This window comes from Mustela lutreola, chromosome 16 (genome assembly GCF_030435805.1).
Source record: "Mustela lutreola isolate mMusLut2 chromosome 16, mMusLut2.pri, whole genome shotgun sequence".
Taxonomy (NCBI): Eukaryota; Metazoa; Chordata; class Mammalia; order Carnivora; family Mustelidae; genus Mustela; species Mustela lutreola.
The window spans coordinates 3,152,623-3,170,087 of NC_081305.1; the positions used below are offsets into that span (position 1 = coordinate 3,152,623).

The 17,465-nt window shown below is 57.9% G+C and overlaps 1 protein-coding gene across 2 annotated transcripts in view; it reads left to right on the plus strand.

Moving 5' to 3' along the window:
• C16H16orf74 (chromosome 16 C16orf74 homolog) overlaps positions 1-8,693 on the plus strand; it is a 30,169-nt gene extending 21,476 nt beyond the window's left edge. Inside the window, exons 1-3 of one of the 2 annotated variants that reach the window (XM_059152575.1) lie at positions 1,740-1,840; positions 5,883-6,026; positions 8,170-8,693. In XM_059152575.1, the coding sequence (XP_059008558.1) occupies positions 1,750-1,840; positions 5,883-6,026; positions 8,170-8,228 (294 nt within the window). In that variant the 5' untranslated portion in view covers positions 1,740-1,749 and the 3' untranslated portion in view covers positions 8,229-8,693. Of the gene's footprint in view, positions 1-1,739; positions 1,841-5,882; positions 6,027-8,169 lie in introns of those variants that run through there. The other variant, XM_059152576.1, reaches the window with a different exon arrangement.
• Positions 8,694-17,465: the final 8,772 nt, after the last annotated feature.

Consider the following 17,465-nt stretch of genomic DNA (forward strand, 5'->3'; position numbering starts at 1 on the left):
CTTTCTTTTAAGATATTTATTTACTTATTTATTTGACAGAGAGAGAGAGAGATCACAAGTAGGCGGAGAGGCAGGCAGAGGGAGAGGGAGAAGTAGGCTCCTTCCTGAGCAGAGAGCCCGACGCAGCCCGATCCCAGAACCCCGAGATCATAACCTGAGCCAAAGGCAGAGGCTTTAACCCACGGAGCCCCCCCAGGCGCCCCCAGCATCTCCCCAGTTCACCTGCAGGGAAGGCCGGTCCTGGAGGCCAGGGTGTTGGCAGATGGGCCTGCTCTCGACCGGGGACCAAGAGCAGAGCGTGCCCCAGAGCAGGGCCCTGTCCAAGTCAGGTGACCTCCACCTGCTAGAAAGCCTCCCTGTGGCATCCCGAAATGTTTCAGTACTTCTGGGGCACTGGACTCTGCTCCCCATCCCCTGCTTCCTTAGGGCCCGGCCCCCTGGAATCCCAGCCAAGCCCACCCCTTCAGGAAATGGGTTTTTAATAGCGTGAGGCGGGCCCATAATTAACAAGTAACAATTCTGGCCTTAGCACAAATGAGCTCCTTGTCTGGGGCAGGGTTGGCATTTGGTTTTAATCCCCAAAGTAGGCTTTATCTCCTGAGAGCTTTTTCCCTCTTGCTAGAGGCGGGGCAGCCCCCACCCCGGAGTGGGGGTGGGTTTAAGACTCGCTGGAGTCCTGCTCCTCCCAACCCCCCCCTTCCTCTCCTCTCTGCCTTGAGCATCTCTCCAGGGCCCACTGAGTGACCCGATGCTTCAGGATTAAGAATGTGGGCTTTGTCGCCGAGCTCCCAGAACCTGTTAAAATGCAAATGTGGGGCCCAGGGAGGAGTGTGGCTCTTCCCCCATTAGCATTTTATTTTAGAATTTGGGAATATTCGAAGAGGAAGTGGCCTTGGAGAGGGAGCAGGGAGGCTCCCTCCCGTTAGAGATAACAATAATCAGAGCCTCCTTTTGTGGCCAGCACTCCATGAGACGCTCTTTATGGATGATTATAGAGAAAGCTAATAGGGATTGAGCACCCTCTAGGCCCCTGGCTCGCCAAGCAAGTGCTTGACGTGAACTCATTCATTTCCTCAAGCCCAGCACCCCCATCTGAGGCAGGGACTGTCACTGACAACAGCAGCCGGGGCTCAGATTTTGTTCTTGTCTTTGGCGTTAAGCAGGCTCAGGCTTTTCGCGTTCTGTTACTGGGTCTTTCATTACTGCCTGTTAGAACCTCGGGCATGGCTGTTCCAGATCCACACTCCTGACTTCCGAGGGACCACTGGCGGCCCACAGCCCTTGGGCCCGCTGCTCGTTTTTGTCAATAAAGTTTTATTGGGTGGGGGACCCGGGTGGCTCCGTTGGTTTCAGCATCGCCCTCTTGGTATCAGCTCCGGTCTTGATCTCAGGGCGGTGAGTTTCCAGCCCCATGTTGGGTCCCTGGAGTCTACTTTAAAAAGAGAAAGGAAGAAAGGAAGGAAAAGAAAAGGTTTTATTGGAGCCCGGCCCCTCGTTCGTTGGCCTACTGTCAGTAGCAGATGTCCTGTGACGATGGCCGCGTGAAGCGGCAGGAGACTGCAGAGCCCCCAAAATGGAAAATTCTTCCCGCCTGGCTCTTTCCAGGCAGTTCGCTGGCTCCGTTGTGCAGCACCGTGGTTATGAGGAGCGCCAGTCATCAGGGTCAGACAGACTGTTCAGGGTCTGCCCAGCTGTTCCACTGTGGGCAGGTTCTTCTTCCCTCTGGTCCTCAGTGTCCACATCCATGAGATGGGTCTGGTTAGACTTCTCAGCTCAGTGGGAGCCATGAAGACCGACGGAGAAAGCCCCCGTCACGCGCCTGGCCTGCGGCGAGTGGTCCGTAAGTGCGGCCCTGACAGGTGATAACCAGACGGCCTCCTGCAGCTGGTTTTCCTGGGCCTCACCTTCTGGCCGGTCCTTCTTTCCATCAGGTTGGCGACTGCCTCCGTGGGTGCTCCCGAGGGGCTTGGAATCTGGTGGGGAAGACACGGCCTCTTCTTGCAGAACTGACCAGCCTGGCTGTTTCAGGGTAGCACCACCCCAGGGAGGAAGTAGGATCGGGGTTCAGGATGGGGAGGAGGCTGGGGCGGAGGCTGGGGCGTTGCCCGGTTGAGCCGGTCCAGGCTTGACTTTGGTGTGAGTGATGAGGAAGCCGTGCAGGGAGACGGAGGCTGAGTTCCCTGGAAGGGAGCAGGCGCCCGCCAGGCGCCGCGTCGTCCTCTCCCAGCCCACAGACGTGGGTCCGGCTGCCCCGTTTTCTCAGTGAAAACAGGAAGTCAGAGGGAACACAGTTCGGAGAACAGCCTCACTCCTGACAGCAGCTGCGGGCTCAGGGCTTCCATGATTCCCTAGAAAGACGCATAGAACTCACTGGAAGTTCTTGTACTCGTGGTGATGATTTATTACAGGGAAGGGACACAGATTCCAATCGGCCAGACCGAGGAAGTGTGTAGGGCAGAGTCCAGCCAAGCTCCAGACAGAGCTCTTGTGCTCTCCGCAGAGCCCCGGATGTGTGACGCTCTTGGTGTAGACGTGCCACACACACACACACACACACACACACACACACAGTGTGCCAACCAGGGAAGATCGCCTGAGCCTCAGTGTTCAGAGTTCTTACTGGGGGTTCTGGGCTGAACTGTGCCCCCCAAATTCATATGTCAAAGTCCTAGCCCCCAGGACCCTAGCATGTGACCTTATTTGGAAATGGGGTTCCTGCAGACGTGACGGGTTAACAAGAGGACATCCTAGGTGAGGTAATAATCCGGCATGGATTATTATGGATTATAATCCATGACCCAATATGCCGGTGTCCTTAGGAAAAGGGGACATTTGGACAGACTCACACGCAGGGAGAAGCCGTGTGAAGACGAAGGCAGAATTCGGGAGATATGTCTGTAAGCCAAAGGACACCAAACTTTGGCAAGAACCACCAAGAGCAGGGGGAGAGGCATGGGGCCCGATCTCGCTCACGACCTCAGAAGGAGCCAGCTCTGGAGGCCCCGTGCTCTTGATGTCTGGCCTCCAGACTGGGGGAGAGTGAGTCCTGTGGTTGGATCCCCACAATCTGTGGTCCTCTGTCCCAGCAGCCCAAAGGCACAAACACATTGGGACTTGATTACAAAGGCACGGTTGACTGCCCATGAGACATGTCTGTCTCCAGTCCCTCTGGGTGTCACTCTGAGTCCGCGTGGCTGGACTGTCCAGTGTGACGAGGGCCCAGACCAGGGGCTCGGCGGTGGCCTCCTAGAAGGTGAGCACGAGGCTCCTGATCACACAGAGGCCCGGGGAGGGGACGTGGCACCCGCAGCGAGCAGCTGGCCTGAATTAGAGCCAGTGGGCTCACCACTGTGCCTGCTGCTGCTGCTGGCGGCTTTTCCGAGCGCACAGCCCGGGTCACGCTGCAGATGGGCCAAGAAATTGGCCTGATTCCATTGCTTTAGGTCACCTGATGGTCATGCTTTTGTAGCTTCGAACAGGCCGTCTTTGACAGTCCAGGCATGAGGTGCCCATCAGAGGAGCACCCCTTAGGGGACCAGGGTCACCCTGAGAAGCACCCCGTGATTTTCCCACAGCACCGCGGGTACGGCCTTCCCACTGTGCACCTGCTGTCTCTTCCTCCTCCTGTGGTCGGGGCGAACTCTGTGGCCTGCATCAGCTTCCAATTCCGTGTGACAAATTACCCTCAAACTCAGTGGCTTGAACATGGATTATCTCTGTGTCTGTGGCTTGGGAATTCAGGAGCGATTGCGCCGGGGGCCTCTGGCACAGGGCCTCTTGTGGGGCGACATTTAAGCGGTCAGCCAGAGCTGCTGTGTCGTCCGAATGCGTGGCAGGGCTGGAGGACCCCGTGTCCTGGTGGCTCCCTCACAGGGCTGCTGGCAGAAAGCCTCGGTCCCTCATCACACACCCCCATGCCCAGCTGCTTGCTGGCCCTGCAGCATGGTGGCCGGCTTCCCCCCGAGCCAGAGGGCAAGGAGGAAGCATCAATCTTTTGTGACCTTGTCGTGGAAGTCCCACGCCATGCTTTCCGTCAGATGCTGTGCGCAGGAATCCGTGCTGAAACCATCTACACGGGAGGGGAGGCAAATCAGACTCCACCTCTAGGAGACAAGCTGGAGAACCACGACCCCTCCCCCAGGGGCCATCAAGGAACAGCAGGAATGAGTCACCCCATTCCCCAGCTCCTGCTGGGACAGGGACCCAGATACCTGAGCGAATGTCATCCCAGTCCAGGGCTCTTTGGGGTGAAGAACAAAGAGGTGTGGGGGCTGGAGGCAAGGATTTAACACCCAGCTCGGCAGTGCCCGAAGGTGTCTCTCATTCCCGGTTGACAGCCCACCGCTTGCCCTCTCCCAGGCACTGTGCGGGCCCAAGGGAGACCGAGGAGTGAGGCACTGGCCGCCCTCTGCAAAGGGAAGCAGAACTAAGAACTGATGCTTTGGTACAGTGTGATCAGAGCTGGAGGGAGGCGGATGAGTGAATCAGGGTGGACGGACAAAGGAGGGAGGGATGGCATTTGCCGGGACAGCTTCCCCGAGGGAGAGCCCATGTTGCTGGGCTTTGCAGGGTAAGTAGGAGCCCGTTGCCCTGGCAAAGGAAGAAAGAGCATTCCAGACAGAGAGAGTAGCACGGGCAAAGGCCTGAAGGCGTGGGGGAACCCAGGGTTTTGGGAAACTGTGAGCAGTTTGGGGAGTGCATGAAATGGCAAGGAATGAAACTGCAGGTAATTTGGGCCAGATTGTGAAGGCTGGCGTGATTCATGATCAGCCTTTCCCAAAATGTACGTCATAACTCATGGTTCTGTGAGGTGGTAACAGGCATTCCTTCCAAAACAGACCCCGAGGTGACTTAAGTTCAGGAAGCCCAGGGTTAAGCTCTATGAAAGCAGCTTCCCTGTTGCAGGACTTCTCAGAGCCTTTAATTCTCTAACCTGCATGAGAATCTCTAAGACAAGGATAGACTAGATGGGATCCAGTCAACACTCAGGTATGTGGTATTCCCAAACTTGTGTGATCGTGGAACCCCCTTCCCGAGGGAGTCTCAGAGGCCAGCGTTCCGGGGAACACACTTTGGGAGCCACCGCTTATAGCTGGGTGGTCAGGAGGACGTGAGGGTCCCACAGGTATGTGGGAGGGTCAGGTTTGCGGTTTCCTGCGGAGAGACTGGTTAGGGGCCTGGGAAGGGAGACAGAAGGAGAGCAGAGATGCTGAGGGACGGCACCGCGGGCTTGTCCCGGGCTCGGATGGCTCGGGGGCGGGAGGGGGTGTGGAGAAGGGAGGCCTTGCGGCGGACACTCTGCTCTCTAGCGTGCCGTGTTCTCCCGACTCAGGGAGGAATGGAGCGAGGCGTGTGCTGCGGGTCAGCGGGTGCCTTTCTGTCAGCTGGAGGTCTGCAACGGGGCGTGGCCGGGCCCCCTGAACCTCTCCCCGGCAGCCCCTGGACCACAGAGTCACCAACGGGGTGGAAATGGGCAGATTCCCTGGAAAGCACAGCTGGCCCAGACTGACACAGGAGGACACAGAACACCTGACCTGCCCCCCCATTGCGGTCGGAGACGTGGGGGAGGGGTCCTGGGGGGCAGGCTCGCGTTGAGAGCCCTGTTCTGGGCGCCCGCCACTCTGGGGCCACGTTAGTGAACAAAGCAGGTGAAACTCAGTGCCCTGCCCGAACGAGGCCGGCGTGGATAGGTCAACCTGTGGCCCCGCACCTCGGCGACCCCGTGTGCGCAAAGCGGGGGCCGGCAGACTGCCCGGTCCTTCGCGAGGAGCGGCACTGAGGGAGGGAGGCAGGCCGCCCGCCCCGCCAGTCCCCAGCGCCCGCTGACGCTTGTCTCCCTGTCGTGTGTGTGTACGTGTGTGTCCCACGGCCCGCCCCCTCAGGCTTTAAAATGTGTGGCAGCAGCGGCGGGAGCAGCCATGACGAGGCCCCCGTCCTGAGCGACAAGCACCTGGACGTACCCAACATCATCATCACGCCCCCGACCCCCACGGGCATGATGCTGCCGCGGGACTCCGGGCAGACAGGTGAGGCCGCCGGGCCGCCGCTGCCCAGCGTGTCTGGGGGGCCTGGCCGGGGACAGCTCGCGGGGACCCCCCCTCTTCGTGCCGGGGGCGTCTGAGCTCACGTCCCCACCTGCTGGGGTCGGTTAAAAATTTATGCTCGGATCTGCATCCGCTGCCCCAAGGGCCCCTCGCGTGCGCCAGCCCCGGCGAGATGCAGCCTATCAAGTAATTCACGCGACAGCCCCGGACAGCAGCTGGGGCGCCTGTTGGATGGGGCCGGGCGGGCCTAGCAGGGTAATGGATGGAGGTGCCTTCCCTGGCCAGCGGGGGACGGGGGCTTCGTCTTGCCAGCCACAGCAGCTCAGCTGGACAGGGCAGGCTCGGAAACACACCACGTCCGGGCCCAGCTGCTCCCCAGGCTTCGAGATGCTGCTGGCTGCGGGGAGTAGGCAGGAGACAGACCGGTTCCCAGAGAGGGGTGCAGCCCCGGGGCCCCGACCTGGGGACACTGTGGACGCTGTTGGAGCCAATGGGGTGACTTGTTTGTTCATTAGAGAGATTGATGGGGCCATGCCTGTGCTCGGTGCCGGGGCTGCCGCTGGGAGGAGTGAAAAGTACTGATGTTAGCCCTGGGTGATTTCTCATTGAGTTCTCAGGGTAACTCCAGGCCAGGTCCCTGTTTTACAGGCGGGCCAAGTGAGGTTCAGAGACGTCAAGACACTCGCTCTAGAGAGCTGGTCAGTGGCAGGGTTGGGAGTCAGGGCCGGCCGTGTGATCTGTGGCATCCTCCTGGTGCCCTCCAGGTGGATAGCGTCCTCCACCACCAGCCAGGGGTGGGGTAGACTCTTCCTAAGTCCAGAGCTGCCCTACCAGGGCAGGTGATCGGGGGAAAGCCACTGGACCCCCTCGGGGCTGGGCCATTCTCACCGTGGGTCACCTTCCTGTGTCACCTTCCCAAGAGCCAGGTACCAGGCTGAAGGCTTCTCACAATGTTTGTTCTCCTGCCAACACTGAGGGCTGTGAGTAATGCCCTCAGATGGGAACCCTGAGGTCCAGAGAGGGACAGTGACTCACCCAGGGGCACACAGCAAGGTGGGAGAGAGCTGGTCTCTTGTTCCTGTGTCAGCGAGAGAGCTCCGTGCAGACAGCAGAGACTCAGGCCCTTTGCTCTGCCATCAGGCTCCCTGTCCTGCCAGCCTTGGTGACCCCATCTGTAAAATGGGGTCATAACTACCTTCCTTGCCTCCAGGGCCAAGGTGATTGTGGGGAGACTTAGGGTTACTTTACTAGGTCAGAGTCCCTGAGCTCAGAGGAATTCCGAAACCCCAGGAGGCCCCTGTGAGTGCAAGTAGTTCCCGGGCTGGGTCAGCGCAGAGAGCCTGCAGGGCCGTACCCTCCAGTCCTACCTGGCCGGGCCCCGTCCCTCCGCCTTTCCCCTTTCAGAGAGCGGAGGCATGGGATAAAGGGCGCAGACCTCGGCGTCAGAAGCCCTCGCTTCGATCCCTGCTCTGTGACTTAGCACCTAGTGACACTGAGCAAGAGGTGCTACGTCCCTGAGGCTCGATTTTCCCATCTGTAAAATGGTGCCTCTGACAGGTTGGGAGGACCGGGGACGGGACAGGTAGGGTCTGACGTCATGCCCTGCATAGAGGCTGTGCTGTTCATGTTGTCACCCGTGGCATTTAGGGCGGGCAGAGACCACCAGACCTGGGTGACACCTTATCCAACGCTCCTGGCTCCAAGGGGTTGTCAGAGACCTGGGCCTCCCCAGGCTGAGGGTCTGGGCCTCCCTCCCAGGCTTGGAGCAGGTCTCCCCACCCACTGCCGGGCCTCAACTTCCCATCTCTAGGACAGGGGCCTGGAGGTGCGGACCCCGGGTGCAGCCCCGGCCTTGAAGGCGCCTCCTTCCCAGGAGATGCTGAGCCAGGGATGGGGCCCAGGGGTACAAGCCGAGGAACCTCGGTCAGCGCCGCGGGCGAGCTCTGCGTTGGGTGCGGGCTGAGGGAGTCACGGGGTCGGCACCCTTACCTGCCTGTATGTGGGGGGAGCGCGAGGTGGTGGACAAAGTGGGGAGCCCAGAGGCTCTGGCCCTAGAGCTCTGCCGGGAAGGGAACCGGAGGCGGTGGGTGCCCACCCAGATGCTGATTCCTCCTTTTCCTCCTAGTGTGGCTGGAGGAGACGGGGTCGTGCCCAGAGGATGGAGAGATAGACCCCGAGGCCTGAGGAGGAGGCACAGGTTGGAGAGTGTCCCCACGCCCCGCTCCAGCTGCCCCAATCCACATGTCCCTGGGGCCGTGGCTGCCTGGGACAGATGCGCCGAACCCGCCGGACACTGGACGGGAGAATGAGGGATTCAGGAGCCCGACCGGTTGCGAGGTGGCAAATAGAGCAGAGGATCCGCTGGCCCCAGGGCCATGTTTCCCAGGCCCCGCTGAGCGGACCAGACCCCTCACGCCGTGCGGTCATGGCAGCAGCTGCCGGGGGCGTGGGGAGAGGCTTTCTTCTGGACAGAGTCCCCTCCCTGAGCCCTGGGCCACCCCGACCGGTGCGCACAAGGCCAACACACACAAGAACTTGCAGAGCGGCCGCTCCGTTTTTTACACGTTGTTTAACAGACTTCCAAGCAGTACAGAAGGTGATTCGTAATTCCTTTTTTGCGTTACAAATAAAGGTCATCTGTCACCATCAGTGAACCCCACTTCTTGGGCCTGGCAGCGGCGATGGAGTGCACACAGGTACAGAGGTGAAGAGAGTTGCTTCCTGCAGAGGGAGGGGTGGGGCTGGCCGTGGGGGGGGGGGCTTCCGAGAGTCGTGCCCCCCCCAACCCCTGCTCCTGATTCACACATGGCCACAGGAGCCTGTGGGCCAAGGCATGGCGAGGACGGAGTCCCAGCTCCGTCCTCGCCAGCTGTGGGATCCTGGTCATGACACATCTCTAGGACGGGGAGGCAGGGGGTCTGGGTTCGGTTTTGTCAAGAACATGAAATCGTTGGTGCCCTGTTCCCCTTCGAGACTGTTCTGACAGTGGCCCCTGTATCTGGCTTCCCTCAGAGGTTGTGTGGCCCCCGCTGAGTTGTCCCTTTCCTGAAGCAGCAGATCCTAGAGCAAAGGTTTGTGGGGAAAGACTTGATCTGGAAGGTGATCCGGGGCCACACAGGGAGCGGGGAGGGACCTGCGGTTCAGGAGGGACCCCAAGTCCACTCCTGGGTTGAGGAATTCACCAGAGGGACTCAGGACTCAGGACTCAGAAAAGCCACTCGGGCTGCTGTATTTATGGTTTCCTACAGCAAAAGAATGTAGATGACAATCCTCAAAGGGCAGAGACGACAAGGGTAGGGCCCAGGAGAGAGCACACAGGGACGTCTCGCAGGCAGCATTTGACTTTCCAGCCTCCGGGATGACGCACGCTTGGGCCCTGCCAGCCAGGGCAGCGCCTTCGAGCTGGGATGGGGGTGGGGGGTGGGGGGGTGGGGATGGTCCGTGGTTTTCCCTGGGGGTTGGCCACGTAGACACAGCTGGCTGCCCACACGGTGACCTCAGTCCCCAGCCCCTCTGTAAATCACACCATCAGCCTGTTCTGTGAGGCGGAGGCTCCAGGTAAACAAAGATAGTCTTATCAGGCAGGACATTCCTAGAGCCTTGAGGTCACCTAGCAGGAGCCCAGAGCAAAGGCCAAAACTCTCTGGGGGGTCTGCTCGCTCCCTCTCCCCCAGTGCCTCCCCCCTCTCGCCCCTCCCCCAGGGCTTGCTCCCTCTAAATAAATAAATACATAAAATCTTTTTAAAAAGCGAAGACAAGATTCCAGAAGGCAATGACACCGTCGCATTGGCCGCGTGTTCCCTGAGCTCACCCACGGCAGGTGCACGAGGTTTCCGTGACTTTGCGCTGTTCTGAGCACATCGAACTCATAGGAGTCTCTTAGAGGAAACTCCTAGAAGTATTAGTCAGCATTCTTTTTTGCTTTGACATTGCTATATAACGAACAAGCCCCACTCGAGGCTGAATGTGGACCCCCCCCCACTGGCATGTTGAGACGTAGTGCCCCATGTGATGGGCGGGGGGGAGCAGGGAGGTAACCAGGCCATGCGGCTGCCGCCTTCGGGAGTGGAGTGGTGCCCTTACAAGAGAGACCTCCGAGACATCGCACCATGAGAGGTCATGGCCAAATGCGTCCCGGGAAGAAGGCTGTCATCAGATGCCGGAGTACTCGTGCCTCGATCTCAGACTTCCCAACCTCCGGAAACGTGAGAAAGAACATTTGTAGCAACCCAGAGAGACTCGGCGACACAGGCTCCCCAAACTCGGCTTAGGTTAGCGAACATCGATGTCTCGCTCCCTGGTGTTTGGGTGGGTGGCCGCGAGGAGCCGGGTTCACAGCGGCTTCGTGTGTCTCCTGTTGTGGCCAGCCACTCCCCAGGGTGCTGTCCATGAGGGTGCCATCCACACGAGTGTATTCACAGCTCCTGCTTATCACGTGGGGCCCTAATCCCCTGCTTTGGGCCCCAGGGGGTGCTGGGCAGGAGCTCTGAAGACCAACTAGGTCCACAAGCCTGGGCGCGGCAGGAGCCCCACAGCTCCCCCCGGCACAGCTCAGAGGCCTTCAGCCCACTCAGCAACCTGCTGTGGCTAATCCCGGCTTCATCCCAGGCTTTTAGTGCCCATGGCAACAGCAAGAGGGCTACGAGCTGCAGCCCAGGCAGGAGGGGCTTGGTCAGAGGCTGCTCAGTCCCAGGATGCTGGCTCCGGCTTTCTTGCAGGGGTTCCTTGCTCTCATGGCGCCCAAGGTGTTTGTGCCAGTCCCTGGCTTTGTGCTTCTTGTAGCTAGGACCTCCATCCTCGATGAAGCCAGATCCTTAGTAACAGGAGAGAGACCTTTCCTGGGGACATCTGCATCCCCGAGCTGCAGCAAACACCGTGACGCGGCCCAGCACCTGTCCCTAAGCCTTTGCCTTCAAGCATGCTCTGTGTCCCCACAAGGGAGGGCCGAGGCGGAGGGGGCTTGCTCAGTGCATGCTCTTGCCCTGAGAGGGCTTGCAAGGAGGCAGCAGGGCCCCCCACTGCAGCTGTAGCATCCCACATAGGAGCTGTCGGAAAGAAGGGGGGTGTAGGTACGAGCAAGGACTTTGGGGTCAGCAAGACCCACGTTGTACTGTGTGACTTCGGAAAGTCACTCAACCTCTCTGAAGCTTCTTTTCGCCTAGAAAGTGCGGATAAGATGGGGAGATGAGGATTCAGTGAAACAGTCTCCGTAAAATCCCTCCTTGGTGCCTGGCAGGGATCAGACTGCCGATCCGCGGTATTCATTCCAGTCGGGCTGGTCGCCAACCCCTCTGGGCCTCTGTTCTCAGCTGGGGAGTGGAGACAGTGCCCGGGGACCTAAGGATTACATTGACACTGAAGGTATGAACGTGGGGTGGGCGGTGAGAGGGGGGTATCCAGAGCCGTCCACCAGGGGTATGTGCGGGGGGCCTAGGGGAGCCCAGCATTCCAAAACAAGCACCTGGGGCTTTCTTGGGAGTGGGAGCAGGCAGGCAAAGGACTCTCAAGGCCAGCTGGTCCTACCAGGGTCCCCCCCTTTGGATGGATGAGCACCCCCTACCTCCCCCTAGTGCCGTGCACTCTGAGGAATGTTCTGGACTACACCAGTGCTTCTCAGGCCTGAAGCTGCTCCCCGGTAGACATCTGGTTCACATGCAGATTATGTTTTCGGAAGTCTGGGGCGGAGTCTGGGACTGACGGTGGATTCCTGCTTCCCAGCCTGAACCCTGAGGTCAGTTCCTGTGCCCCGTTTATCAGCGGGGGGCCTCGAACAGGTGCTCTGCGTCCCTGAGTCTTCGTTTCCTCGATCTCCGAGTGCGGATGATAACTAGGCTTTGGGGGAAGATTAAACGAGTGAACACGCAGAACCCAGACTAACATGTGGCATGGGACCCAAAGAGTCCTCCAGAATGTTCGCGGGGATGCTGACGTTAGCACAGCCGCGTCAGAGAAGACCCACCAGGCCCACCCGTGTGGTCACAACCACCTGCGTGGGCTTGACCCTTCACGACCTAGCCCGGGGCGCAGGGAAGCAAGAGCGTCTGGTCCCAGCTCCCGGGCAGACCTCACCGCCCACTCGCTGCCGACAAAACCCGCCGCGGTAGGAAAACAAGAAAGGAATTTATTTCGGTGAGGCCAACACCCAGAAGACAGGGGACTAGCAGCTTGAAGGCTGTCTCCAAAGTGCCGAAAATACTTCCAGTTTATCTAAGGAGAACGTGGGGCAAAGGTCGGTGGGTGCGTGCCAGCCGGCAGTGAAGGTCAAATGCACTGCGGTCTTGGGTCAATCACGAGAGACCTCGCTGGCGGAGGGCGGGCCTTATCGCTTGAGGGGGTAGCGTCTGCTCCCATCACGGGACGCTGTGCTGGCAGGGTCATCCTTGGGAGCCCAGAGACAAGCGGGAAAGTAGAACCCAAACTACCACATTGGAGGTCCGGGGGCCCCCGGCTGACTCAGTCGCTGGAGCAGCAGTTCCCGACCTTGGAGCTGTGAGTTCAAGCCCCACGTTCAGTGTGGACATTACTTAAAAATAAAAACTTAAAAAATAAAAGTCTGCGGCCAGGGTGGAGGCCGCCGAATTCCTTTTTCAATAAAAGGTCTGGGGGGTGGGGTGCTTATATAGGGGGTGGGGGCAAGGTGGGTGCCTATTGAGGGCTGGTCTGGAATGATGACTTAGGAGCCCAAGGCACGGCTCCCTGACTCCCCCTTCTTCAGTCCGCTCTTCCTGGAAGACACCCTGGAAGAAACGGACACCGAGGTCAGCACTATATTTTTCATTTACTCCTAATGCCGAAGTCGTGCATACAATTAAAGCCAATCACAAAGCGTGTTGTGAGTGACCCCCCCCCCGCCAAGTGTGGGTCATGAGGTGTGGCTCGGAGCTGCTGGTCACTGGCGACACAGAACTAGACCGACCTTAGCCCATCTGACCCCTGAGAAGGCCGGTTTGCCCCCGACCTGGCGCGTCCCGGAGAAGCTCCCAGGTTCCAGGAGGCACGGGAGCGTTCCGGCCCACCGCGAGGGATTCGTGCTGTGCGCCTCCAGCAGGGGAGCGGGGAGGGGAGAAAAGTGTGAAAGCAGATGGAAATGTAGTGTTTTAATGACAGCAGCAGATGGCAAAAAGACACAAGAGTGTATTCGCACCATGTCAGACCCATTTGAGATCGCTCGCCCGGCTCCGTGGAGATGTGCGTGGGTGGCTGGCAGGACGGCTCCCCCCTACCCAACCCCGGAGCCCTGGGAGCTGCGGGGAGGGTCGCACAGACCCTCAGGAGGGGCGGCCGCCAGGAGCCACAGGTGGATGGGGAACTCCCTTGGCCACCTGGGGGCTGCCGGGCTTTTATGGGCCCTGGTGGACGTTTATGGACTCTGGTTTCACACAGTCTCTACTCCGGGACCCCTGAGGCTGCCCGAGGCCAGGACATGGCCAAGGCTCACCTGGGCTTCTGCTCACAGCCTCGTGCTGCTGGACCACAGGCCCACGCCCACCGCGGCCACCAGAGTTCTTGTACCTAGAACGTGAGTCTATTCTGGTCACTCCCTGACCTGACCTGACCGGCATCCCCCAGAGGACCTCCCGTGGAGCTCAGGATCCTGTTCGCAGGCCCCGGAGAGCTGACCCCCGCCTTGCTGCCCAGGGAGAACCACACCTCGTGGTGGGCCGCCGCCAGAGAGGAGCCGCCCCTGCATCCGCAGTCCCAAGCAGCGGGGCCCAGTGGGCCGGAGTGACCACTGGCGCACGAGGACACGGCTGGCTCCCCGTGGCCGGGATGCAGACTGCGAGGTCAACTAATCAACGGCGGAATGAACACACTCTGCGGATTGGACCCCAGGTACTGCCCCAGCGTGCTCAGCCCAAGCCGCACGACCCCAGACGCAACGCGGTGGCTGACACCTCAAATGCCGTTTCCACGCGGGGCTAAGTGGCCCCCCCACTGGACGGGACGGCGGTAGGACACTTCAGTTATCGCAGAAAGCTCCCGTGGAGCTCATGATCCTCTGTCATTGACCTCTGTCATTGCGGCTTTAAGGTCTGAAGGCCAAGGTGCCCCTTCCACCCCCGCCGAAATGCTGCTGTGACCAAAAGTACCACGGTGCCGACTGCCCTGAAGGGGGCGCTAGGTTCCACCGTGGGAGTGCGTAGGGGCCGGGGGAACCTGGAGGAGAGATTTTTCTTTTAAGTAACCTCTACACCCAATGTGGGGCTCGAACTCAGGATCCCGAGATCAAGAGTCACATGTTCCACCAACAGAGCCGGCCAGGCACCCCCAAGACTTTTTTTTAACAGACCTTTTTTTTTGCCCCCAGAATAATTTTTTTTTAATTAATTTATTTGTCAGGTGGAGATCAGAAGTAGGCAGAGAGGCAGGCAGAGAGAGAGGAGGAAGCAGGCTCCCTGCCGGCCGAGCAGAGAGCCCGACACGAGGCTGGATCCCAGGACCCTGAGACCATGACCCGAGCTTTCCCCAGAAAGTCCCTTTCCCCAGAACAGCTTTAGATTTGAGGTGCCTGTGTGGCTCAGTCAGTTACGCATCTGACTTCAGCTCAGGTCACGATCTCGGGGTGCTGGGACGGAACACCGAGTCGGGCTTCCGTCAGCGCCGAGTCTGCTGGTCCCTTTCCCTTTGCCCCTCTCCCGCTCATGTGCATGCTCGCTCGCTCTCAAAAAAATAAAATTTAAAAAAATGTTAAAAAGAATAGCTTTAGGTTTATAGAAAAGTTGCAAAAATAGTACAGAGAGGGGCGCCTGGGTGGCTCACTCATTAGGCGTCTGCCTCCAGCTCAGGTCATGATCCCAGGGTCCTGGGATGGAGCCCCGCATCAGGCTCCCTGCTCAGCGGGAAGTCTGCTTCCCCCTCTCCTACTCCCCCTCCTTGTGCTCTCTCTCTTGGTGTGTCTCTATCAAATAAATAAATAAAATCTTAAAAATAAAAAAGAATCTTATAATAAAAAAAATAATACAGAGGGTTCCCATACAGTGCCCACCCAGGTTCCCCTGCCCTTAACCTTACCTTCCTCTGGTCTATTTGTCAAAATTAATGAACCGATTTTTTTTTTTTAAGATTTTATTTATTTATTTGACAGAGAGAGATCACAAGTAGACGGAGAGGCAGGCAGAGAGAGAGAGAGAGGGAAGCAGGCTCCCCGCCGAACAGAGAGCCCAACGCGGGACTCGATCCCAGGACCCTGAGATCATGACCTGAGCTGAAGGCAGTGGCTTAACCCACTGAGCCACCCAGGCGCCCAATGAACCGATTTTTTTTTTTTTTAAGATTTTATTTATTTATTTTTTAATTTATTTGTCAGAGAGAGAGCGAGCGAGAGCGAGCACAGGCAGACAGAGTGGCAGGCAGAGTCAGAGGGAGAAGCAGGCTCCCTGCGGAGCAAGGAGCCCGATGTGGGACTTGATCCCAGGACGCTGGGACCATGACCTGAGCCGAAGGCAGCTGCTTAACCAACTGAGCCACCCAGGCGTCCCTGAACCGATTTTTATACACTATTATTTTTTTAGGTACAAGACTTTCTCTCTCTCTCTTTTTTAAAGATTTTATTTATTTATTTGACAGAGCTACAGAGAGCACAAGGAGGAGAATGATAGAGAGAGAGAGAGAGGCAGGCTCCCCGCCGAGCAGCGAGCCCCACGTGGGTCTCCATCCCAGGACCCCGGGATCATGACCCGAGCCGAAGGCAGGTGCCCAGCCAGCTGACCCCCCCGGGTGCCCCAGGTGCAGGACCCTTTCCTGTCCAGTTAACAGGCAGTGCGGTGTTAGTTTCAGGTGCAGGACACGGCGATTCAACACTTCCACACGTCACTCCGTCCTCCTCTAGCAAGGGCGCCCCATCGTCCCCCTCCCCCATGCTACCCATCCCCCACCCTCCGCCCCGGCCGTGTGTTCTCCAGAGTTAAGAGTCTGTTTCTTGTTTTTTTTTTTCTCCCTTTTACCCCTTTGCTCATTTGTTCTGTTCCTTAGAGTCCACGTACAAGTGAAATCATCTGTATTCGCTTTTCTCTGACTTACTTCACTTCGCGGTATACTCTCTAGCTCCATCCGTGTCGCCGCAAATGGCAAGATGTCATTCTTTGCACGGCCGAGTAGTGTTCCGTTGTGTGTACACGCCACCGCCTCCTCATCCGCTCATTAGTCTCGTGGACACGTGGTTGGCTTCCACAGCTTGGCTTTATTGAGCACGATGCTGTTATAAATACATCCCTTCCAATTGGTGTTTTCGTATTCTTTGGGTAAATTGTAGTGTCATTGCTAGATCATATGGTAGTTCTATTTAAAATTTTTTTTTAATTAATTGATTTATTTAAGTAATCTCTACACCCAGTGCAGGACTTGAGCTCACAGCCCCGAGATCAAGAGTCACTCGTTCTCCCAAATGGACCAGCCAGGCACCCCTCTATTTTTTTTATTTTTTTAAAAGATTTTATTTATTTATTTGACAGAGAGAGAGCACAAGCACAAGTAGGCAGAGAGGCAGGCAGCAGGAAAGGGAGAGGCCCACTCCCCGCTGAGCGGGGAGCCCGATGCAGGGCTTGATCCCGGGACTCCGGGATCATGACCTGAGCTGAAGGCAGATGTTTAACCGACTGAGCCACCCAGGCGCTTCTATTTTTAATTTTTTAATAAGGATTTTATTTATTTACTTACTTATTTGAGAAAGCAAGAGAGGGAGAGCATCAGCACGTGTCCAACTGGGGGAGGGGCAGAGGGAGAGGCAGAGAAAATCCTTTTTATTTATAATTTTATTTATTTGACAGAGTGAGAGAACATGACCCAGTGAGGGGCGAGGGGTAGAGGGAGAGGGAGAAGCAGGCTCTCCACTGAGCAGGGAGTCCAACACAGGGGTCGGTCCCAGGACCCCAGGATTATGAGCTAAAGCGAGGCAGACGTCTAATGACGGCGTCCCCCGGCGCCCCTTGTGTACCGTGATTACCTAAAGTCCCTTCTCATTCACGCTTCCTCAGGTTTTCCCTCATGTCCTTTTTCTGTTCCCAGATCGCACATATACTCAGGCCTCATGTCTCGGGCTTCTCCTGGCTTTGGTAGTGTTTTAGACTCTCTCTCTCTCTTTTTTTTTAAAGATTTAATTCATTTATTTGACAGAGAAAGATCACAAGTAGGCAGAGAGAGAGAGAGGGAAGCAGGCTCCCCACTGAGCAGAGAGCCCGATGCGGGACTCGATCCCAGGACCCCGAGACCACGACCCGAGCCAAAGATAGCGGTTTAACCCACTGAGCCACCCAGGCGCCCCTAGACTCTCTTTTTGACGACTTTGACAGTTTTGAGACATGCTGGCCAGGAGCTTGGCAGAATGTCCTTCTGCTGGTACTGTCCAATGTGCATCTCAGGACCGGACTGGGACTGTGGATTCTGCGAGGAAGGCGCGGGAGGTCAAGAGCCCTTCTCCTCCAT